At 43.2% G+C, this 25,767-nt stretch overlaps 2 protein-coding genes across 6 annotated transcripts in view; one reads left to right on the top strand and one right to left on the bottom strand.

The window, feature by feature from the left end:
• The window catches only part of ash1l (ash1 (absent, small, or homeotic)-like (Drosophila)), a 408,509-nt gene extending 399,932 nt beyond the window's left edge, over positions 1-8,577 (bottom strand). Inside the window, exon 1 of one of the 2 annotated variants that reach the window (XM_072282409.1) lies at positions 8,561-8,577. The gene's annotated coding sequence lies outside the window, so the exon portion shown is untranslated. Of the gene's footprint in view, positions 1-8,030; positions 8,372-8,560 lie in introns of those variants that run through there. The other variant, XM_072282400.1, reaches the window with a different exon arrangement.
• Positions 8,563-25,767, top strand: part of dap3 (death associated protein 3) — a 37,725-nt gene continuing 20,520 nt past the window's right edge. Inside the window, exons 1-5 of one of the 4 annotated variants that reach the window (XM_072282426.1) lie at positions 8,563-8,609; positions 9,493-9,608; positions 12,481-12,527; positions 18,733-18,852; positions 25,522-25,623. In XM_072282426.1, the coding sequence (XP_072138527.1) occupies positions 12,483-12,527; positions 18,733-18,852; positions 25,522-25,623 (267 nt within the window). In that variant the 5' untranslated portion in view covers positions 8,563-8,609; positions 9,493-9,608; positions 12,481-12,482. Of the gene's footprint in view, positions 8,610-8,826; positions 8,843-9,129; positions 9,227-9,492; positions 9,609-12,480; positions 12,528-18,732; positions 18,853-25,521; positions 25,624-25,767 lie in introns of those variants that run through there. The other 3 variants (XM_072282437.1, XM_072282448.1, XM_072282457.1) reach the window with 3 other exon arrangements.

The raw sequence follows: 25,767 nt of genomic DNA, 5'->3' as shown, positions 1-25,767 counted from the left end.
GAAGTGCATGGGTGGGACTGGTACGGAGGGCTACAGTCCGGGTGCAGTTTAAATAGACTAGGCAGAATAATAGTTTGGTATGGTCTAGATGGGTCAAAGGGCCAGTTTCTGTGCTGTAGTGTTCTATGATAAACCATCCAGGCAGAAACCAGTTCAACTTGATCTCAGCTAGTCAAACATCAAGCTCGCATTTCATACAGCCCAGAATAGAGAGCTGGAGCCGTTTACTGTCCTATCTGCCTTACCATCACATCCAATGAAACAAGATTGTAAGGTTCAGGTCCCAGAGGGCCAATCACTGAAGACAAGTTCCTATTACAAGAGGAACTTTTATGAAAGGTTGGAGTGAAATGCAACACCAACACATATCAACATTACAATGAAGCTTCAGATCCCAATCAACTCCTTCTACAAGTGGAAATTTTTATCCATCTTCCCATCTGACAAAAAAGTCTGCTTCAGATATTTCTATTCTTCCATTAATCTGTTCCTTGTATGTGCAAAACTGACCCTTCAAGAACTCACTTTTGCCCAGAGATAAACTATGTACGAGGACGTCTTTAGAAGGAAGTAAAAAAAAAACTTTAATTTTAATGGAATTAATAACTGACTTAATTATTTTCCCACTGCTATCCCAACCATAAAACTCTGCTGTGGACAGTCCAAAACCTGGCTATTAGATGAGGAGGGTTGGGCATGGGGCTAACAACTCCATCCCATTAAATTCCCTGAGCTACACACACACACACAGACCAACAGAAGCTCCAAAGACTTCACCCCTGGTAGAGGAAGAATCTTTGAGGACAACCCAGAGCTGGGAACAACCTGAAAGAATGACCCAGGTCAGAGATCTCTGGTGAGCTGCTGCTGGTGGCCTCTGCCCGAGTAGGGGTGATGGGCTTAGGAAGAAAAGAATCCCAACCACAAACCAGAAAATTATATGTCCATCACATGGCATCTGGTTGCAATATTGCTCAGCAGACTACAAACACAGAGTATCCATCCCTCGTATGTGGCATATCCAGATAATCACCCAGCAAAACTCTACTTAGGAGTGCAGCCTCTCAAAAAAAGCAGTTGCAGGAAGCAGGTTCCATGATGTTGTTCAGCCTCATTGGCGTGAGATTTTAAAAAAAGCACCAATGAGGCTAAACACGTCATAAGTAATCAATTACAAAGAACATGTAATCACAACCGCAAATATAGTAGCTAATCTGAATTGAGCAAGGTCCCACAACAAGTAAACAAATGAATACCCAGTTCATGTGCTTTTTTTTGGTCATGAGAATTGAGGGAAGTGTCATGGCATAGAACACGGGAAATGTTTACATCCACCAGGATTCAGCGAGACAGACCACATTTTCAGCATATTTACAGCTCAAGGTCACAATCGTTATTGACAAAATCATGTCAGCCAACAAGTTGGCAGTGGTGGATTGTGATGCACACAGATCATCCATTGCACAAAAAAGGAAGACTGGGGAAGCTAACTATCAAAGATCAAAAGAAACAAACTATAAAAACCTCTCCCAACAAAAGCAGGATAATTTGTCCAGGGAAAGAAAGAAAATGATGACAGTTATAAAAAGTTTGAATAAAATCAGTACAAAAGTTTGAATAAACTACGGAGATCAAAGTTTGCATTCAAAGGTTTGATATGGTACACACAGCAACAAACCTCAATGATTATCAAGATGATTATGTATTTTTGTTTCATATTCTTATACAAAACTTAATCGTTAAATAGTGCATTTTTCTAACATATAGTAGATTCTGGTTAATTGGGTCATCGGGGCAGGTGCTTATTTGGGACAACTCTTAAAGAACAAAAACTAACTGAGAAATTATCTGGGATTCCCGTCGCTTATTTGTGACACCATGCCATTTAAGGCTGATTTTAAATGGCCGATTTATACTTGTGTGTCAACTCGACGCCGAAGGTATGGCGTCGCCACGAACCCTACGCAGATCCCTACGCCGTAGCCTGACGTGCACCTCTCCCAAAATGTAACTATGCGTCGCAGCAACACAGACTGCAACAACTGTGATTGGTCCGCTTGGTAGCATCGTATTTCCTCCTACGCTGCAATAGCTTCCCATTGGGCGACTGAAGGGCAGGGAAGGAACTCTGGCTGCAATGCTTTCCATAAAGCTTTACAGACCTCCGAAATTATGGAGGACACATTTCACTTTTACGAAAAAAGACGCTCGCTTTAAACTTGTTTACCCCAAGAAAAACTACCATGACCATGAAGCCTTGCGACTGCAGGTGTGTGCGCATGCGCAACGTGCCCGAATTGCAGAGCGATGCAGACACACCGACGCACAAGTATAAATGCTCACAACACGCGTAGGCCACTTGTGTAGGTTACGGCGTCCATTTGACGCACAAGTATAAATCAGCCTTAAGTTAGGACAGGCGACTGTTGCCAAACAGTTTCTAAGTAGCATCAGTGGTGAGCACTTCCGTGGTTGTTAAACACTATAACACGCTTAGAGCAGACAACTTTTAAAATAGTGTCAGTTGCATATGCTTGTGTTCAAAAGCAGTGTGATTTTTGTCAATGAAAGTTGGCAAAAAAAATAAGCATTAAGACAAATGTGAACTGTTTAGCTCACTCCCATTTCAAGCATTCAGCCTTGGAGATGCCAGAAATGGCCAAGAGTGAAAATTAATTGATTTCAATACTTCAACAAGTTCAATAACATCTGAAGAATTTGAAGGTATCAATAATCATCTAAAATGTTACAATGAAAATGAAGATCAGGAGGATGTAATCATCAAAAGCATTGTAAGGCAGTCCATTATCTGCATTACGTGTCTGTTCCAATTTTGTTCATTTTCAGTCAATCAAAAGAACACGGCAGCATACACCGGGCAAAATCCTCTGTCGATAATTGTTAGGAACTAATACAGTTTTATAGTACTGTGGTAGTATTGGTAGTGCTCACATTCACTCTGCATTTCATTTAAATCATAATTTGTTACTCAATTTGTCTTCTCAAATACCTTTTTAACTATTTGTGAAACTTCAGCTAATTTGGGAAGCAGTTTAATTGGGACAAAATAAGTCTTCCAGATTAGATTTTATTTATCGCAGGTGCATCAAACACACAGTAAAATGGTGTTAACAACCAACATGCCCAAGGGTGTGCTGGGGGCTGAATGGAAGTGTTGCCACGTATTCTGGTGCTAACATAGCATGCCGCACAATGCTCAGCAGGATGTCACAGAACACAAGCAGCAAAACAACAGCAGCAAACAAGACCCATCTCTCCCTCTCGCCCATCAACATACACAGTCCTCTAACCCCAAGTATCAAAAAGATAAACAGGACACATTGCCCTCCAAATACTGTGTTTAAAGAAAGCAGAAAGCAATTAAATTTGGTGCTAATTTTACATTTTAAAGTTTTGAATAAATCTCCCACCAGGGAATATTGGGTGTTGTACACAACTAGTTGTCCACGATCTCACATAATATTTTACTGCAATATTTTAAGATTAAGAGTACATCATTTCATTTTCAATTGGTAATGAGGTGTTGTCATTGCTGACAAATTCAAATTCATGTAATCTGACCTACAAGTCTTCCACCACAAGGACGCAGCAGGTGATATGCCCTGTGAACTCACTTAAGATTAAACAGGTTACAGTGAACAGGATGTTACAGTGAACTAATTTAGACATAGACAAGTTATAATTCGTATGCACATGGCTGATTATTGCTGTGCTATTGCCCTGAAAGCCTATTAGGGGGTAGTTAGGAAGCAACCAGAATGATTTCTTACAAGCCAAACTAGCTTGTAACAATGTAAAATTCTCACTCCTGGTTTGGATTTTCACAACAATTCAGTGGCTTGTGCTTACCTCAGAACTGTTAGTGTTAAGGAAATTACCATTCAATTAATCCAGAGAGCAACATCAGCAGTCCCATTTCTCCTCTCTTTCCCTCAGTACTCTACAAATTAAATACTACTCCAATTTCCTTTTTGAAGGAAATGATCAATCCACTTCTACCACTCTAACAGTCAGCAAATTCTCAATCACAACACTGTATGAGGCATTTTTTCCCCTACCTTTTACTTTTTGTGAGCACTAGTTGTTGAACTATGAACTAGTTGTTGAATGGGAACAATTCCCCTTCATCATACTATTAGAACCAGCTGCAGCACTGAACACTTTTATCAAACATCCTCTCAAAATCTTTCTCTCCAAGGGCAAGTCCAGCTTTTCCACTCTGATTCCATAACCAAAATCCCTCATCCATTAATCAGTAATCCTACTGATTAATCTTTCTCAGTCCATTCATTGGGTATATTTAAAGCAGTGGGTGATTGGTTCTTGATTAGTACAGGTATCAAAGGTTACAGGGAGAAGGCAGGAGAATGGGGTTGAGGGGTAAAATAAATCAGCCATGATGAAATGGAGGAGGGGACTTGAGGGCAAAGTGGCGTAATTCTGCTCCTAAGTCACTCAAAGGACTTTGCGATCTTCCTCGAGTATGACGAGCAGAACTAGATACAGTAGTCCAGCTGTAGTCTACAAGGATTTTGCACAGGTTCGAAATAATTTCCCTTCTTTTGTATTTGGTTTTGATTTATAAAATCCAAAAACACCATTTTCTTGCTGGTCACTCCCTCAATATACCCTCCCACTTTCACGTACCTAGTCAATATCATCTCCCCTTAACCTTTTTGCCACAGTGCATCACTTCAAATTTGTATATTAAATTTCATCTGCCATCTATCCATCCAGCCAGCTACATCTCCCTGGAGTCTACACCTACCACCTTCACTATCAGTCATGCACAAATTTGGAAATTTCAACCAGTCGTCAATTACACTCAAATCATTAATCCCATACTTTAAAACAAAAGAGGCCCACAGCAGTGATTCCTGGGGTACACTACTATTTACCATCTGCCAACCTGAAAAACAAACATTTTTCCTACTGCCTTATGCCAACTTTCTATCAGAAAATACTTCTTTTTGAATGGCAGCATGCAGCCAACTGAAGTTAAATTAACACTCCATTATTTTACCTACAACTTTAACACAGCACGCATGTATTGTGGTATCTCCCACCTGATGGTGGTATTGGGGGGAGAGGGGTCAAAGAGATTATCCCATCTGTCCTACTATCTCTTTGACACCCTCCCCCCAATCAGGTGGGAGGCAGCTTAGCATTAATACAAGAACCGTTAGGATAGAAAACAGCTTCTTACCAAGGGCGTGAGACTATTCAACTCCCTGCCAGTATCTCCAGGCCTCATTGCTTATGAAACACCAGTAGCATTATTCTGTTTACTCTTTGACTTGTGTTGTAAATGCACCTTATGCAAAATGACAATCATCTGGAATATAATTTATGATAATATTACCTTATGTGTTGTGCCTGAGTTATATATATTGTGTTGTGCACCTTGAGCTGGAGGAACATTGTTTCATTTGGCAGAATACAGTTGAACGACAATAAACTTGAACTTGTTTATTTCAGTTTGACTCTATGGGACTCTAACTGTTCTGTGTTGCCCTTATGGAGATATCATCAAGTGCAATTACTTAATCAGTTATCTACAAAAGAATTTTATTCCAAATTAATTTGCTTATTTATTGACATACAACATGGAGTAGGCCCTTCCAGCCTTTTGAGCCACACCACCCATCAATCTTCCAATTTAATCCTGGCCTAATCACAGAACAATTTACAATGACCAATTGACCAACCAACCAGTAGGTCTTGGGAATGTGGGAGGAAGCCCATGTGGTCACAGGGTGAACGCACAAACACCTTACAAGCTACAGCAGGAATTGAACCCAAGTCACCTGTACTGTAAAGTGTTGTGCTAACCATTACGCTACCATGCCCCTTTGAATTTAAAATTTTCTATTTGCTGTGAAGGGATTCAAACTTATTCCAGGCACATGGCTATTAACCTAACTATTTAATTTGGCCAGGGACGATCCCCAGTCCAGCTATGAAAGGAGGAGGTTTGAACAAGAGACTCGTAACCCTATCACATGAAACCCAGAGTTGCAGAAACTCCAACGATCTCATCCTAGGGAGAGGAATTATCTTCAATGAGGTGCTACACCTGGGGACAACCTGAAAGACTGGCCCAGGACAGAAGACTCTGGTAAGCTGCTGTTGGTGGCCTATACTGCATTAGGGGTGAAGGGCTCACGAAGAACTTAAAAATTAAGTACCACAGAAACTCAATAGGTGCTGAAAACACAAGCCAAAACCATCTCATTATTTAATTACCACAACCTCAAAAGTGATACTCATTATTCGTCAACCCAATTACAGTTCCCATGTGCCCAAACATCCCATATCAACTTTTCCTGGGAAGAGTGGAGTTCAAGTTAATAAGCACTAAAAGCGCTATGTTGATGCAATACAAAGTAAACAGGTGTTTGCTGGTTTGGAAACATTCTTGACAGCAAAACACAAAAAAGGCCTCTATCATGAATATAATATATCCTAAATAGAGATGTGCTCAAACATACTTTCCCATCTGACTCAATGTCATTTGTGTTTTTTTTGGAAATTGACACACTTGTAATAACAATACCGGGCCATGATCTTGAGGTCTGAATATTGATTTTACTACACTGGCAAGTCCAATTTTAAATTCAAACTTCAACCAGGTAGCTTCAACCACCTTGCAAGTACTTCACTGCACAGCCTGTCAGCAAGATTCCTGACTACTTTTGAAGAGGATCAGGGTATGTGGGGTCATCTGTTTCAAACTATTGCACATATTAGCCTCAAGAGAAGAACAAAACAAAGGTTTCAACAAGAGCCTTTCACTTTTAGTAAAGTAGGTTCTTTGTTGCTAATAAGTGCGTCTGAAAATTTGGGTTCGGGAAGAACACCAGCTACAATTTAATTTGAAGATCGTTTTAAGGTAAAGATTTTAAAGCAGCCCTCAGTAGAACAAGGATGTATCTATCAACAACTGGGTCTGCATCCTTTTGAAGGGATGGCAAAAATGCACAGCAATACTTCACTTTAGCTGACATTACATCAAATCATTTCAGACTTCAAAACATAACCTTAAGACAGATATAATTTAACCATAGCACTAGAAACATCCTTACCCATTTTTTCTTGTACTAAGTTAGTTAAACTTGACATTAACTTAAAAACAAAAACTACTTATGATGGGTATCCGTCTGTATGTTGTCTGTTTAGTCACTTCCATAGATGCTGCCTGACCTGCTGAGTTCCTCCAGCATTTTATAAGTGCAAAGAATCGGACTTCAAATTTATCATATACATGCACTGAAAATGCCATGGTTTTGTTCATGACCACTAATGTGATGAACCCCATTTAGGATATCACTTTCAGTTATAAACACACATGAACATACTGACAGATTTAAAAGTCTGTCAAGCTACGTACAAAAATAAAGAATCAACAAGTTTTAGAAGGAAGGTACTACTAAAAGAGTGACAGGTCTATACAGTGATTTACACAATATTGTTAATCAAGTCTGTCAAATGATACAAAAGAGACAACAAACCTGGGAAAGAGGTAAAATTTGTGCTAAATCGGTTTAACGAGGTCAGAATGGTGAGAAAATTACCTGCACCAAAGATTTTCCAAGTACAGAAGAAAAGGAATTCACATAAAAAAGTGAGGGGGAGGGAGAGAAAGAGGAAAGATTGCAATAACAAGAATAGAGCAGCACAAACTGCAAGAGGCTAGGAATGTACACAAGAATTTCAATTTTCTGGAAACCAAATGAGTAAAAATTATAAAATAAAGGTAGAGCATAGGAAACCGCATTAATCTTTCACGGCCACCTCCCCAACCCCCAAACATATACACACACTCAGAAAACACAACAAACACGAGACATTTTTAACCCATCGCGATTATTTCAAAGACCTGTGCTCGCCACACAAGCAAAAAAAACGCCACACTTAAAGCCCGCAGATTACAAGACATTTAACCACTACCTCCCCCTCCCACCACCATATTGCTGACACAGACACCACCACCCCCACCACTCACTTACCTGATCGGAAAATGTTTGCTCTCCCTCTCACACATGATTCATCCAACAGCCCGCCATGGCACACGAAGAAAAGCGAATCCTTCTTCCTTTTTATAAGCCTCGGGAACGCATTCTCGGTCTCTTTCTCCCCCTCTCTCACACACATATATACACACCCAAACGCGCACATATACACCCAGACCGCTTGTTTTGCTGGTGGCAGTGGCGGAGAGGAGTGGGGGAAATTGTTATTATTTGTGCTCTCTCCTCGCTCTTTTGCTCCCTTTTAATTGAATTCTTTCTTTATAAAGATGACACCAAGCGCCCAAAGTGCGCCATGGAGAGATAAACACAAAATGGCCGCCGCGCCGACCCAACAGGGAGGGCGCTGCAGCCGCCCGACCCGAAACACCACGCCGTCCCCTAAATCCACAACCACCGCCCCACCGGTAAACAAATCTCAACAGAACACCGAGATCAGGCCATAAACTCAAAACTAAAATATTTTTCTCTCATCTTTTCGTTTTTCGGAAAAAAAAATTACCCCTTACCCACACCCCCTTGCGCCGGCAACCGTTTGGCTCGGGAGCTCGGTCCGAAGTGCGGCTTCGTTCATTTTATTCTTACCGTCTTTACAAAGGGAGGGGGGTGAAGAGAGAAAGGAGGGGGGGGGAATAAGAAAGGTGGAGAGTCTATTGCTATTGTTTTAAGTCTAAAGGGGATTGTTTTAATTTATTCCAAGGTCGTGATTTCCAACCCAGAATGCAATGCGAGGGGGGGTAGCTGCTGGTGACCAGCAGAGGAGAGAAGGTGTTCATTAAACCTCCTAAGACGTACGAAAAAAAAACTTTTAAGGTTTCCCATCTAGGTTATTTTGCACCTGCAAGTTTGCAATACGGATGCTTTGTGGTCGGCGTGCAACTTCAGTACGGGTGGCACCTGAGCTGATAATTCGCCTTTAGTTTTAACAAGGGTTTAAATTTCCCGGCATGCCTTTCGTTGAGGTGAAGGGAGGGGGGCAGGTTTCAATCTGTATTGAGTTGGAAATATAAACCCTTTCACACAAGGACCTGTTAAAATATGTCTATGTGGTGGAAATGTTCAGGTGGGGTTTTAGTCTAAAGGCACCCTGAATCCATCAGCCTTATAGTTGGGAATCGTGCCTGGCAACCAGCAGATTTGCCATAGCAACGGGAAGAAAAACGTTAAGAAACCAGGTAGAAAAAGCTTCCTTTTGACCGCAACACGGGCGCAAATGACTCCCGTTTTCGAATAAAAGAAAACTGTAAGCAGATATTCGTCTTCTGACAAAACTGACCCTATTTGTGAGCTGGAAACGCCCCCCCCCCCACCTTTGAGGGAGGAATCTCAGCATCTCAAAAGTTGTGTTATTTCAAATTTACTCAATTACGAGAGAATGTATTTGAACAATTTATCCCTCCAGTTACCTTTTTCAACAAATGGTTATTATTAAATTATTTAGGGCCCTGCTGTGACCTGTTGACCTTACCGGAAGTATTTGGCGGCAGGCAAGATGGTGGCCCCCGCTGCGAGGGGCGTGTAACGGGAGCGTGGATCATTATATCCAGTGCAGTAAAGGTGAGAGAGGCTGTCGTTATTTTCAGAGGGAGGAGGGCGAGAGGGACCGATCGCTATACACTGGGAGAGAGAAGCGAGAGGGAATCGGTCACTGTACTCTGGGAAAGAAGGCCGAGAGGGAATCAATCGCTGTGCACTGGGACAAGAGGCGAGAGAGAATCGGTCACTATTCGCTGGGAAAGAGGGGCGAGAGGGGATCAGTCGCTATACACCGAGGAAAAAGACAAGAGGGGATTGGTCGTTATTCCCGGGAGAGAGGGTGTGGGGTGAGCGGAGAGGACTCAGTACATCAAGCAGTATCTATTATTGAATGCCTGCATCAAAACTGTTCGACCTGGCCCTTAAGGTTACGAAGGTTACTAAGTCTAACCTTGTGCGCTTTAGAGCATAAATAACACAGAGACGCTGCAGAGGTGTTGGAGATTTATTTTATTTCTGGGGAGTGTTTGCACTGTGCGCAGCTTTCACCTGAACCATCGATATGCCCTTTCTTCCACAAATACTGCTTCACCCGCTGAGTTCTTCCAACAATTATTTGTTGCTCCAGATTCCTGAGCCGCGTCGGGTTGGGTAGTGTCTGTTGAGACAGAGTCCACGGGCGGGCGTTGGTACTGAGCTGAGTCCGTAACTCTCTGTAGTTTCTTGCAGTGTCGGGCAGAGCAGTTGCATGATTCATCCAAATGGGATGTTGTCTATGGTGCTTTAATAAAAGTTCATAAGAGTCAATGTGAACATGCCAAATTTATTTTAACCACCTGAGGAAGTCGAAGTGTTGGTGAACTTTCTTGGCAATGGTGTCTACATGGTTGGACCTGGGTGATGTTTGCACCTAGGAATTTGAAAATCCCAAACCTGTCTACCTCAGCACCATTGAGTAGACAGGATCACATGTACCACCCCCTTTCTGAAATCAATGACCAGCTCATTGGTTTGAGAACACTGAGGGAAATATTGTTGTCATGACACCGTGTCACTAAGCTCTCTACCTCCTTTCTGGTTGCCGACTCACCATTATTTGAGATGCGGCCCACTACGGTGGAATCATCTGTGACCTTGTAGATGGACTTCGAGTAGAGATCTGGCCTCACAGTTATGAGTGTACGGGGATCTAGGGGTGTTGGTGAACTTTCTGGCCTGTGTGGTTAGACCAGGAAAGGCTATCGGTGATGTTTGCATCTAGGAATCCTAACACTGTTGATGTGGACAGGAGCATGTGCACTACACCCCTTTCTGAAGTCAGTGTCCAACACACACAAACTGCTGGAGAAACCCAGCTGACCAGTTAGTGTCTATGGAAAAGAGTGAGCAGTCAACGTTTCGGACCGAGACCCTTCATCATGACTGGATTTCGGCCTGAAACGTTGACTGCTAGCTCTTTTCCATAGATGCTGCTTGGCCTGCTGAGTTCCTCCAACATTTTGTGTGTGTTGCTTGGATCTCCAGCATCTGCAGAGCACTTTTGCTGACACTGAGGGAAAGGTTGTTGACATTGACACAGTGTTACTAGGCTCTCTATTCCACCCCCTGGTTTTTTTTTAAAAGAACTGATTTATTTATCACAGATCCACAGTATTAAGCTCCAGTCCAATTAAAGGCTAACATGATCAGAACAAACCCCTCCAGTGCCCAGTGACCAAGGTTTAGTTCCAGGTGTGATGAACAGCATCAATAACTGCAGAATCTGATGCCAATGGTCAATGAACTTGCAACTGGATTTGCAAATTGTGGTAGTTAAATGCACCATGGAGTTATGTGAACTGTTCCCCACCCACCCCAATATGAACTTGCTGGTGTTTTAGTGGGTGGGATGGATGACATAGTCCTTCCCTCAGATGGAGCAAATAAATGGTCTCATCCCAGAATGAAGTTGCTAGTCTTTCTGTGGATAGGATGAATGAATGAATCTCTTCCCAAGCTCAGAGCAGGTGAATAGCTTGGTCCCAGTGCAAATTCTTGAGGTGGGGTGACTAGGAAAATCCCCTTCCACACATGGAGCAAGTCAAGGGCTTCTCCTTGAAGTAAACTCGCTTGTGCGTCATCAGGTGGAATGAGTGAGTGAATCCCTTCCCACACAGAAAGCAGGTGAATGACCTCTCCCCACTGCCAACTTGTTGGTGTTCCCTACTGACAGAACATAAAACACTACAGCACCGTGCAGTTCCTTCAGCTCACAATATTGTGCCGACCTTTTAACCTACTCTAAGATCAATCTAAAGCTTCCCTCCTGCACACCCCTTGGTTTCTCTATCATCCATGTACCTATCTAAGAGATTAAAAAATGTCGGTAATGTTTTGCCTCTACCACCACCCCTGACATGGTGCCCCACGCATCCACCACTCTGTGTTTTTAAAAAAACACAACACACCTCTGATACTCTCCACCTATACTTTCCTCCAATCACCTTAAAATTATGCACCCTCATGTTAGCCATTTCCAACCTGGAAAAAAGGTGTTGGCTGTCCATTCAGTCTGTGCCTCTTATTATCTTGTATGCCAAAATCAAGCCTTCCTTTGCTCCAACGAGAAAAGCCCTAGCTCACTTAACCTAGTGTCTCGTGGTCAGGAAGTCAAGCTTCCAGTTGCAAAGGAAGGTGTTGAATGCCAGGCTAAGGAGTTTGGAGATTTCTTAGATGTACAAGGCCATTCTGTGCATAACTGAACGCCACCACAGTATTTTGTTTTCCCACTCTTTTTGCATTATCTATTTTAGTTTTCTTTTTTGTATATACTTACTATAAGTTATAGTGTTTATTCATACATATTGCAATGTACTGCCATCACAAGACAAAAACTTTCACAGCATACTGTATGCCAGTGATATTAAACCTGATTCTGATAAAGCTAATAAAATCCCTTCCTATTCCCTCACAGGAATGTCAGTGAAGAGCTTGCCAGCGATCGCCAGGTTCTGCCGACTGGTAAGTTCTGTGACTTAGTATAAGTTGTCACCGCTTCTGGTTGTTTTTCCTCCCACTTCTCTTCTCTCACCCCACAAAAAAAAACTCTTTCTCTATTTTTTCCACCATCAGCCAACTTTCCTTGTGCATTTTAATCAAGTTTTCCACCCTGACCAAACCCATCTCTCCTGCTAACCATTCTGTTCTTCAATCAACCTGCACAACCCCTAATCAGCAGAGCAACACTGATCACCTTGCAGTATTTATGGGGAGAAGGCAGGAGAGTGGGGTTAAGAAGGAGGATAATTCAGCCATGATCTGATAGCGGAGCAGATTCAATAGGCTAAATGGCTTAATTCTACTCCTGTGACTTATGTCTATTTTTTGTTCTAATGGTGCTCTTTCTTGTAAAATATCTTGTTCAGTTTATGATCTTGTGAATGTTATGAATCTGATGTGCGCTGCCTGTGATGTCACTGCAAGTAAGTTTTGCATTGCTCCTGTGCACACGTATGTGTGCAATGAACTTGAATGTGACTTTTTAACTTCCACCATTCCCTTTAGTAGCAAGAAACAATTTGGAGGAACTCAGAGGGTCAGCCAGCAATCAGAAGTGGTGTGGTGGTGAAGGAATTATTGGTGTTTCTGGTCAAAATCCTGGACCGTGGATTGTCAGCCCAAAATGTTGTCAATCCCTCCCCCAGCCCCACACAGGCGCCATTTGACCTGTTGAGTTTATTGAGCAGATTGTTCCTTGCGCCAGATTCCACCTGTCTCTTGTGTCTGCCTGTAGAAGGGAGTTCCACCTGGTCCTAACTCCCTGGGTAAATACATTTCTGCATTTTAAAACATCCCTATGCTCAATGGCAAGCAGAAACACCTCACCAGGCAGACATGCAAAGGAGAATTGATCAGAGGGAAAGGGATACGTTTTTATATCTGAGACTGGTAGATGTTTTTAGGTGTGAGTGGATACCTGAAGTTCCATTACGTAATAAGGTGGATTTCAGGGAGAGATTGGCATTGAACCATGCATAATTTTGTATGCCCTGTATAAGTCAGCCATGATGGAATGGTGTGGCAGATTCGAAGGGCCGAATAGCCTAATTCTGCTCCTGTGCCTCATGGTTTTATAATTTTGCTCTTATTAATTTCTTGGGACCTGGGTATAGATGAACATTTATTGCCCACCTCCAATGGCTCTTGTGAAGCTGATGGCAATCCTATTATTTGATTTATTGTAGTTCTTTCCACTGATGATAAGTCTAATGGGTAATGAGTTCCAGGGTTAGATCCAGTGACGGTGAAGGACTGGACATATTCACCCAAGGCAGGGTGGTGTGCAGCAAGGAAGAGTACCTACAGGAGGTGATAATCCCCTACGATCACTGTCCTTGACAGAGGTCAGGCTTGTGAGTCTTCTCTTAAGGTTTGTAGATGCCAGAAAGGCTGTGGGTTATCAGGGGCACAGTTTCTGCAGACGCAGGAAATCTTGAGCAACGCACACAGACTTCTGGAGGAATTCAGCGGGTCGGGCAGCGTCTGTGGAGAGGAATGCAGCAGACAGGAGGACTCTGCAATGGGTAGTTAAAACTGCCCAGCGCATCACTGGCACCACTGCGTCTGCCACCAAGGACACTAGTACAGAAAGGACTCGGAAAAAGGCCAGCAGTATCATGAAGGATCTCACCCACCCTACTCATGGATTGTTTGTCCCACTCCCATCAGGGAGGAGGCTACATAGCATCCACACTAGGACCACTAGACTCAAAAGCAGTTACATTCCCTGAGCCATCAGGCTGCTCTACACCTCCACCCATTGACCCACTATACCACCACTACATAGATATCAACTATGCGGCATGACAAGGAAACTTCTGTTGTAGCCACAGTATTTATGTGGCTGGTCCTGCGGACTTTCTGGTTAACGTGCCCCACCCCAGATTCAAGATCAGAATCAGGTTTATCACCACTGAGATAAGATGCAAAATCTGTTATTTCACAGCAGCTGCATAGTGCAAAGGCATAAAATTCTAAAAATTACATAAATAAATAGAAATTGTGACATAATGTCATGGACTATTCGGAAATCTGATGGTGGAGCAGAATAAACCATTCCAAAATCATTGAGTGTGGGTCTTCAGGCTCTTGTAGCTCCTCCTGAGTGGTGGTAACAAGAAGGAGGTATTTCCTGGATGGTGAACTGATGAGTAGAGGTAACACACATAAAAGTTGCTGGTGAACGCAGCAGGCCAGGCAACATCTCTAGGAAGAGGTGCAGTCGACGTTTTAGGCCGAGACCCTTCGTCAGGACCTCGGCCTGAAACGTCGACTACACCTCTTCCTAGTGATGCTGCCTGGCCTGCTGCGTTCACCAGCAACTTTTATGTGTGTTGCTTCAATTTCCAGCATCTGCAGAATTCCTGTTGTTTGCGTTGATGAGTAGAGGTGTTGCTTTTTCAGTAGTTAAGCCTTTTTGTACATTTTGTCATGGCATCTTACTACTGACCCTATACTGTACCTGAATGTTGTGTTGCTGTATGCAGGATCTGACTGCACCATTTGCAAAGAAGTTGCAGATGATTCAGAGCATTGTACATATTCACATCCCATTTTTAGCTGTTTAATCAGAAGGAAAGTTATTAATGAAGTAACTGAAGGTAGTTGGATCGAGGATTTCCTAGGACTGGGATGATTGACCTCCAACAACACAAGCCATCTTTTTTTGCAAGGTCTGATGCAGAAGATCTCTAATGGCAATTCTAGACAGCAGAGCCCCAACTACTTCAAAATCTTTGCAACGAGCTACAGCCTCCCATCTCCAGTAGCCCAGAAAAACACTTTTTGCACCCATTCCCATGCCCACCCCACATCCCTGACTGAAGATTTGAACTGTGGAGAAGTTCTTCCCAGGGTCCGATGAAGGCACAAGGAGACCAGAGCTGTGGACAGTGCTCCCAGTGTGGTTTTAATAAGACATAGGGCGACCAGGAATGTCCACAGAACTCCCTTTGGTATTTACAAGTTTAGGAAGATCAGAGCTGTGCATAGTGCTTTTGGTAGTCAGAGAAACTCTGCACAGTGCTCCCAGTGGCCTGACCAAGAAATATAGAAAACAACTGTTAATGTTCTCACCAAGATACAGTAAGATTAGAACTGTTTGGTGATGTCTGTGCATCTAGATGTGCGTGAAGGAGACCAGAGCATTGTGTAGTACTCCCTGTGGGGTCCAACAAAGACATATGGAGACCAAAACTGTGCAAAGTGCTCCCCGTGCAGTTTAATCAAGCCTTAGTACAGGGTTTGACATGTTTGCTGTTCAGTTGTCTCTCCAGAAACGGTCATAGTGCCTGGTTTCAGTTCCAGCCTTGCATACTCAGTCAGTTGTTTGTCAGGAGAGGAAATAGCTAATACCCTCAGATGCTCACCAGAATTCTCTCGCACTTCAGAAATCAGGAGGGAGAAGGGAATAAGTACCTTAGTGCTTTACATCCCTGTGTACAGGAGTTGTCAGATTCTTCCTTGCAATCAAGCTAAGGCTACTGGGTTTCAGAATTTAATGCAGCTTCGGGCACAGAAACTGGGGGAGTTTGTCAGTGGTGAGGTCACAAGGTTGGAGAGCAGACTGTGCGCTGGGAGAGTCATATAGCATGGAAACAGAACCTTCGGCCCTCATCCGTGCTCACCAGGATGCTTATCAAAACTAGTACCTGTTTTACACCCATATCCCTCAACTCCCATCCGTGTACTTGCAACATCCTTGTAAGTCTTTTCTGTGGGTTTTCCATTTTAATAACGTGATGACCAAAATCAACCACAATACTTGCCTCACTAACGTCTCTCACAGAACATAGGACAGTACAGCACATACAGGCCTTTCAGCCCACGATACCCGGCTGGTGGCGCAATGGCATCAGCGGCAGACTCCGGAGTGAAGGCTCCCGAGTTTGAATCCAGGTTGGGTCACCCCCCCCCCCCGAGCACGCTTTCCATCCGTGCCGGGTTGAGCATCGAGCTAGACACTCAGCCTCGCTAAAAAAAAATAAAGGGTCAAGTCAGGAACGTTCATATCGTGACCTGGTTAATCTGAAAGGAGACCAATCCTGACACCACGCATGGCTGACTGTCTGGTGTGACGCTAAAAAAAAAGCCCACAATGTTGTGCTTTTAACCAATTCTAAGAATTTATCTTTCCCTCCCACATAACCCTCTTTTTTTCTTTCGTCTATGTGCCTATCTTAAGAGTCTTCTAAAAATCCCTAACGTGTCTGCCTCTTCAACCAGCCTGAGTTCCACACATTCACCACTCCACCACTCTGTGGTTTTAAAAAAAAGTTTTAGTTTTAAGGTTAGAGGTGAAAGGTTTAATAAGCACCTGAAGGAAGGTGCCACTCCCTCCCCCTCCTTTCCCCTTTACCCAACCAGGATTACCCCTCTCCCTGCCATCTTCCCACCCTCAGTCCACAATACAGACCCTAGTCAGAATCAGGTTTATCATAACATTTCATGTTATGAAATTTGCTTTTTTGCAGCAGCAGCCTATGAGACCTCAACACCATCTCCACAAAACTAGCTGAGTATAAACTACCACTTAAATTCAATGCAACAAGAGATAAACAATAAATGCTGGCTTTGTTCCTGTCACCCACAAGCAGTGAACAAACAAAAATGCTTTGAGAATCTCCACTGTATTTCTGATGTTGGACGTTGACAAGAGCTTCTATCCTCTGGTCTAAATGCTGAGGTATGCTGCCCTCTACTGAGTGGTCATGAGCATTGTTGTGCGTTACAGTAAAAAGCACAAGTGTCAGCTTGAAATTAACTGTTAAACCAAAAGATATATAAGCAGAATTGGGCTGTTTGTCCCATCAAGTCTGCTATTCAATTGCGGCTGATTTCTTTTCAACTCCATATTCCCACCTTCTCCTCATAACCCCCATACTCATCAAGAACCTAGAAATCTCTGCCTTAAATGTACCTAATGATTAGTCCTCTACAGCCCTCTGTTGCAACGAATTCCACAGATTCACCACCCTCTGACACACTCCTCATATCTGTTCTAAAGGAACGCCCCTTTATTCTGAGGCTGTCCCTCGGATTCTAGACTGTCTCCTAATGGAAATCCCTCCACCAAATCTTTCTGAACTCCCAAGTCAAGCCCAGAGATGCTAAACGTTAGGATTGTTAGTGGGGCAGCACAGTGACATAGCAGTTCGCGTCAGCGATCAATGATATCAGGGTATGATTCCCTCTGCTGTCTGTAGGGAATTTATACATTCTCCCTATGACTGCATCGGTTTCTTCCGGGTGCTTTACAGGTTGGTAAGTTGTGGGCAAGCTATGTTGGTGCAGAAAGCAGGGCAACACTGGCAGGCTGCCCCCACCCAGTACATTCGTGACACAAGCAACATATTTCACTGTATGTTTTGATGTGATAAATAAATCTGAATGCATTCATTTATTCAACAGATTATTAAATGACTCATAGAGTCATAGAACACTACAGCACAGAAACAGGCCCTTTGATCCATCTAGCTTGTGCCAATCTGGTCTGCCGAGTCTCACTTACTATAGTTCTCGACATCTCTCATACCTATCCAAACCTTACAATTGAACTCACATCCGCCACTTTCACTGGCAGCTTGTTCCACACTCACACCACCCTCTAGGTGTAAACGCTCCCTTCAGATTCCCTTTAAATATTTCATCCTTCACCAATGACCTCTAGTTCTTGTCTCACCCAACTTCAGTGGAAAAAGCCTGCTTGCATTCACCCTATTTATACCCCTCATAATTTTGTCTACCCATAAGATCTCCTATCATTTCCCTGTGCTCCAGTAAATAAAGTCCTGACTACACAATCTTTCCCTATAACTTGGGTCCTCAAGTCCTGACAACACTCTTGTAAATTTTCTCTACACTCTTTGACTTATTAGTATCTTTCCCATAGGTAGGTATCCAAAGCTGCATACAATAATATAAATTTTTGTCTCTCAACAGCTTATAGAACCTCAAAGTAACATCCTAACTCCATCTTGGTGAAGTGAATGGATTGTTAATGCAATCTAACAATTCCTGTGGGCACTTTTGCCATGGCTAGTTGTAACTCCAGAAATGAAACTCACTGTCTGCAGTTAACTGTCTCTGGGCTGCAGGGGTGCAAGTATACTTGCCCAGATGGGCAAGTATCCAGTCACTAACCTACTTTTCTTCATTAAACCCCCAGGCTAACCATGGCCGGGCCTTCCATCGTAGCTCAGCTCTGCAGGAGGCACGTGCAGCACCCCAGGAGGAGGCAGACACCGGGAGACTCCCACCTGTTTTCAGGACCAGTCAAACCGATCCTGTAAGTGCTCTCATCCACGGCTGCCTGCGGCTCCCCGTACATCTGGCCCTCCTGCAACACCGATGCTGCTCTTAAAGGAGGATGTAAAGCAGCACCCGGGAGTTTGTGCATTCTTCCCATAAACGTATGGGTTTCCTCTGGTTGCTCTAGTTTCCTCCTACATTCCAAAGATGTACGGGTTAGTAGGTTAATTGGTGATGTGGGTGTAATTCGGTGGGATGGGCTTGTTGGGCCAGAAGGGCCTGTTACTGTACTGATCCGTAAATAAAAACACTTGAAGTCTGCAAATCCAACACAGTTCTATCTTCTGATACTGTCCCAGGTGAACCAAGGAAACGAGCTGGAATATCCTCTCAGACTCGAGCAGCACGGAAGCATGCCCTTCAGCCCAACTGATCTATGCCAGCCGAGGTGTCCATCTAAGCTAGTCCATTGCTTACGCTTGGTCCATATATACCTCTAAGCCTTTTCTATCCATATACCTGTCCAAGTGCCTTTTAAATATTGTAAATGTGCCTGTTAACCACTTCCCCTGATAGCTGTTTCATTTATGGATTACCTTCTGGATGGAAAAAGCTAAATCTCTCTCCTCTTATAACCCTTGTACCCTTTTCCCCCTCAAAACTAATCAAGAACTTAGAAATCTCTGCCTTAAATATACCCAATGACTAGTCCTCCACAGCCCTCAGTGACAAGGGATTCCACAGATTCGCCACCCTCTGGCACACTCCTATTCATGTACCTGTCCAAGTGTCTTTTAAATATTATTAAAGTATCTGCTTCAACCTCTGTTTCTTAATTCACCAACCTTGGCAAAAAGACTGTTTGGTTTCGCCCTATCTATGCCCCTCAAGAACAGCCTTGAGGGTAAGATTAGGATGATTTGGCAGGTGAATACAAGGCTGGGGAATTGATGCAGGGGGGAGGGTTTCATATTTCCGGATCATTGAGATCTCTTCTGAGGAAGATATGATTAGTACAAAAAAAAATTGAACCTGACGGGGAACCAGTATCCTTGCGGGCAGGTTTGCTAGAGTGTTGGGGAGGGTTTAAACTAATTTGGCAGGGGGGTAGGTACTGGGATGATAGTGCTGAGAATAGTGTTGGTATATAAGTAGATGCAGTGCGTAGTAAGACTGTGAGGAAGAGCAGGCAGATGTTAGGGCAAAATGCAGTCAGTGGGATGAGTTGAAATGTAACGGGGGGCCAAAATCAAAAAAGGAGATGAATACAGGACTGAAGGCATCTCATAGGCATCCTACAAATCCCTCTTTTGGGATCCTACACCAACTTGATTTTCTGAATCTTACCTGCATGCAGAGCCAAAGGTGCTATATTTGAATGCATGCAGTATATGGAATAAGGTAGATGATCTTGTAGTATAATTAGAGATGGGCATTATTGAGCCGTGGCTGAAAGAAAATTATATTTGGGAGCCTAACATATTTGGTAGGCAGAGGGGGTGGGGTGGTCAAAAATTAAATCAAATCTCTAGAAAGAGGTGACATATTATCAGAAGATGTAGAATCCTTGTAGGTAAAGTTAAGAAACTTGTAAGGGTAAAAAGATCCTTGCAGGCCTTGGGAGTTATAATTTGGCCTTGAACAGTAGCCAGGATGTGGGGTACAAATTACAACAGGAGATAGAAAAGGGCAATGTTACAGTAGTTGTGGAGAATTTTAATATGCAGGTAGATTTGGGAAAATCAGGTTGGTGCTAGATCCCAAGGGAGGGTATTTGTAGACTGCTGCTGAGATGCCTTTTTAGAGCAGCTTGTGGTTGAGCCCACTAGGAGAAAGACAGTTCTGGATTGGGTATTGTGAGCCAGATTTGATTATGGAGCTTAAGGTAAAGGAACCCTTAGGAGGCAGTGATCATCATACGATAGAATTCACCTTGCAGTTTGAGAGGAAGAAACTAACATCAGATGTATCAGTAATACAGTGGAGTAAGGGGAATTACAGAGGCATGAGGGAGGAGCTGGCCAAAATTGATTGGAAGGGGACATTAGCAGGGATGATGTCAAAACAGCAGGGGCTGGAGTTTCTGGGGCAATTCGGAAGGGACAGGATAGATATATTGCAAAAATGAATAAGTATTCTAATTTAAGAATGAGGCAACTATGGATGACAAGGGAAGTCAAAAACAAAAAAAAATGCAAAGGAGTGGGCATTTAATATAGCAAAAATCAATGGGAAGCTTTTAAAAACTAACAGAAAGCAACTAAAAGCCATAAGGAGAGAAAAGATGAAATATGAAGGTAAACTGGCCAATAATGGAAAAGAGGATACCAAAACTCTTTTTTCAGGTATATAAAGAGTAAAAGAGAGCCAAGTGGATATCGTACCACTGGAAAATGATGCTGGAGAGGTTGTAATGGGGGACAAAGAAATGACAGATGAACTTAATAAATATTTTGCATCAGTTTTCACTGTGGAATACGCTAGCAGTTGCCAGAAATTTGAGTGTGTCAGGGGGCAGAAGTGATTGTAGATGTTATCACTGAGGTGAAGGTGCTTGGGAAGCTGAAAAGTCTGAAGGTAGATAAGTCACCTGGACCAGATGGACTACACCCCAGGGTTCTGAAAGAGGTAGTTGAAGAATCTGAATCAGGTTTAATATCACTGGCACATGTTGTCAAGTTAGTTATTTTGCGGCAGCAGTACTTTGCAATAGACAATTTTTAAAAGTTATAAAATTACGACGAGTATTTTTTAAAAATAAAGATGTAATGCAAAAAGAGAGGAAAAATTGTGAAGTAGTATTCAAGGGTTTATTGTCCATTCGGAAATCTGATGGTGGAGGGGAAGAAGCTGTTCCTGAATCATTGAGTGTGTGTCTTCGGTCTCCTGTACTACCTCCTTTATGGTAGCAATGAGAAGAGGGCATCGCCTTTTGAAGATGTCCTCGATGCTAGGGAAGCTAATGCCAAAGATGGATCTGGCTGAGTTGACAACCCTCTGTATGTTTTCCAATCCTGTGCATTGGTGCTTACACACCAGGTGGTGATGTAACCAATCAGAATACTCCCTATGGTGCATCTACAGAAATTTGCAAGTGTCTGGTGACATATCAATTCTCCTTAAACTCCTCATGAAGTATAACCACCGTCATGCCTTCTTTGTAATTACATCAATGTGTTGGGTCCAGTGTAGGTACTCAGAAATGTTGACCCCCCTCCGGAACTTCAGACTGCACACCCTTTCCACTTGATGAGGACAGGTGTGTGTTCCCTTGATTTCCCCTTCCTGAAGTCCACAATCAATTCCTTGGTCTTACTGACGTTGCGTGCAAGGTTGTTGTTGTGACACCACTCAACTAGCTGATCTGTTTTGCTCCTGTGTGCCTCCTTGTCACCATCGGAAAGTCTGCCGGTAATAGTTGCGTCGCCAGCAAATTTATACCTGTAGATACAGGAAGGATATAAATAAGGTTGAAAGAGTGCAGAGAAGGTTTACAAGGATGTTGCCGGGACTTGAGAAACTCAGTTACAGAGAAAGGTTGAATAGGTTAGAACTTTATTCCCTGGAGCGTAGAAGAATGAGGGGAGATTTGATAGAGGTATATAAAATTATGATGGGTATAGATACAGTGAATGCAAGCAGGCTTCTTCCACTGAGGCAAGGGGAGAAAAAAACCAGAGGACATGGGTTAAGGGAGAAGTTTAAAGGGAACATTAGGGAGGGCTTCTTCACACAGAGAGTGGTGGGAGTATGGAATGAGCTGCCAGATGAGGTGGTAAGTGCGGGTTCTTTTTTAACATTTAAGAATAAATTGGACAGATACGTGGATGGGAGGTATATGGAGGGATATGGTCCATGTGCAGGTCAGTGGGACTAGGCAGAAAATGGTTCAGCACAACCAAGAAGGGCCAAAAGGCCTGTTTCTGTGCTGTAGTTTTTCTATGGTTTCTACGTCATTTGAGCTGTGCCTAGTCACACAGTCATGGGTGTAGAGAGAGCACTGTACTAAGCTTGCATCAGCATTGATTGTCAGTGAGGAGGAGATATGGAGATTATGGAGGCATGAGTAATGATCATTCAAGATTCTGGAATGGTTCTGGAAGACTGGAAAATTGCAGATGTAACTCCACTCTTTAAGAAGGGAGGGAGGCAGAAGAAAGGAAATTAAAGGTCAGTTAGCCTGACTTAAGTGGTTGAGAAAATGTTGAGTCCATTATTAAGGACAAGGATACTAGTGGAGGGACATGACAAAATAGGCCAAAGTCAGCATGGTTTCTTGTCTGAGAAATCTGTTGGAATTCTTTGTGGAATTAATTGGCAGTATAGACAAATGAGAATCAGTGGATGTTGTTTACTTAGATTTTTCACAAGGGCTTTGGCAAGGTGACACACATGAGGCTGCTTAACAAGCCATGGTGTTACAAGAAAGACATTGGCATGGATAGAAGATTGGCTGACTGGCAGGAGGCAAAGAATGGGAATAGTAGGGGCATTTTCTGGTTGGCTGCAGGTGACTGGTAGTGTTCCACAGTGGTCAGTGTTGGACTTCTTATCTTCACTTTGTATGTCAATGATTTGGCTAGAGGAATTGATGACTTTGGCCAACTTTGCAGATGATGTGAATATAGGTTGAAGGGCAGGTAGTGTTGAGGAAGCAGGACGTCTACAGAATGACAGACCATTGGAGGAATGGGCAAAGAAGTAACAGATGGAATACAGTGTTGGGAAGTGTATGGTCATGCACTTTGATAGAAGGAATAAAGGCAGAGTCTATTTTCTAAACGGGAAGAAAATTCAAAAATCAGAGATACAAGGAGAGTTGAGAGTCCTCATGCATGATTCACTGAAGGTTAATTTGCAGGTTGAGTCAGTGGTAAGGAAGGTAAATTCAATGTTAGCATTCATTTTGAAAGGGCTAGAATCTAAAAGCAAGGATGTAATCTGTTATAAAGCATTGGTCAGACTACACATGGAGTATTGTGTGCAGTTTTGGATCCTTTATTTAGGAAAAAATGTGCTGGCATTGGAGAGGGTCCAAAGATGGTTCATGAGAATGATCCCAGGAACAAAAGGGTTAATATGTGAGTAGCATTTGATAGCTCTGGGCTGTAGTTGCTGGGTTTAGAGGAATGAGGGGAGATCTTATTGAAACCTATCGAATATTGAAAGACCTAGATAGAGTTGATGCGTAGAGAGGATGTTTGTTTTTGTAGGGAGAATCTAGGAGCAGAGGGCACAGCTTCAGAATAGAGGGAAGTCCATTTAGAACAGCAAGGAGGAGGAATTTCTTCAGCCAGGGAGGGAATGGTGAAACTGTGGAATTCAGTGCCACAGACGCCTGTGGAGACCAAGTCACTCTGTATATGTGGTTGATAGGTTCTTGATTAGTCAGAACGCGAAAAGGTTATAGGGAGAAGGCAGAACGGGTTTGAGAGGGATAATAAATCAGCCAAGATGGAATGGCGGAGCAGACTTGATGAGACAAATGGCCTAATTCTAATTCTTATGGTCTAAACTTTTCTGAGGCCACACCCACAGCTTAAACATTCTCCAATTTGTGGCAAACAATCCCAGCCTGTTATTGGGGATTAAATTTCAGGATGAGGTAGAGTTTGAAATTGGAGGAGTTCCAAGATGTGGGAACGTAGTAGGGGCTACTTTCCCTGACAGCTTGTTCCGTATACTACCACCCTCTGAGTGAAGAATCTGCTCCTCAGGCCCCTTTTAAATCTTTCCTTTCTCACCTTAACCTGTATCAATAATTTCTGATTCCTTTTCAAAGACCATTATAGCACAGTACAGGCCCTTGGGACAACAATGTTGTGCCAACTTTTTAATCAACCTCCAAGGTCAAACTAACCTTTTCCTCCTACATAACCTTCCATTTTTCATCCATGTGCATACCAGAGAGTTTCTTAAATACCCTTAATACATTTACCTCTTCTGCCACCCCTAGCAGAGTGTTCCATGCACTTATCATCTGTGTAAACAAAATAAAACCAAGCAAATTTACCTCTGACATCCCTGCTATTCTTTCCTCCAACCACCCCAAAATTATGCCCCTCGGTATCAGCCATTTCTTCCGGGCGGTGGGGGGGGGGTGGGGGGGGGACTATGTTCATCCTAACTGTGTCCCTCATGAACACCTCCATAAAATTACCTCTCATTCTCCTACACTCCAATGAAATCCAAACCTGCTGCTCAACCTCTTTCCATAACTCAGTATCAAGTCCCAGCAGCATCCTTGTAAATCTTTCCAGCTTAACGGTGTCTTTCCAATAACCAGGTGACCAAAACAGAACAGAATGTTCCAAATGCAGCGTCACCAATGACCGTATAACAATCTTCTCTTCTCATTGCTCTGCACAGACTGGTCATTAGTGGCTATGGCTCAGTTTTGACCCTAGACGTAGCTGTCGATCAGTCTTCACCACCTCTGCCCCTTGTCCAAAGTATGGCCTACTCATAATCTTGTTCCCTTCATGAAGATTGATTGAGGGCCTCTTTTCCTCTTCAGCCTTGTTGTCCACAGACACTGGGTACTTTGGATGTGACCAGTGATTGGAGTATACTCCATTTCCCTCCTCTGTAAACTGCCCTGGCATTCATGGCTGTGTTCTGCCTCACCCACCTGCTGGCAGGTTTCAGAGGCCGTGGTTACAAAGGAGTGCACAACTGACCAATGTCTGATGTCTGTCTCATACAGGGGCTGCACGCGGAGCAACACTTAGGTCTGCATTACACCCTCTCGCCGGGAGACCTGAAGACCACTTTCCCTCATGGCTTCCCTCTCCGCTTCCAGAAACAGGTAGATATTTCCACCAGCTGCATCTGTCCTCACTCACTCGTCACCACCCACCTCAAAGGTCCCAGTCCATAACTCACTGAAAGAGGGCGCATAATTAGATAGGGTGGTAAAGAAGTCATATGGTCAGGTCATTTGGTGTAAGAG

The sequence above is a fragment of the Mobula birostris genome, chromosome 2, assembly GCF_030028105.1.
Source record: "Mobula birostris isolate sMobBir1 chromosome 2, sMobBir1.hap1, whole genome shotgun sequence".
NCBI classification, from domain to species: domain Eukaryota; kingdom Metazoa; phylum Chordata; class Chondrichthyes; order Myliobatiformes; family Myliobatidae; genus Mobula; species Mobula birostris.
This window is presented reverse-complemented; position numbering and strand designations above follow the sequence as displayed.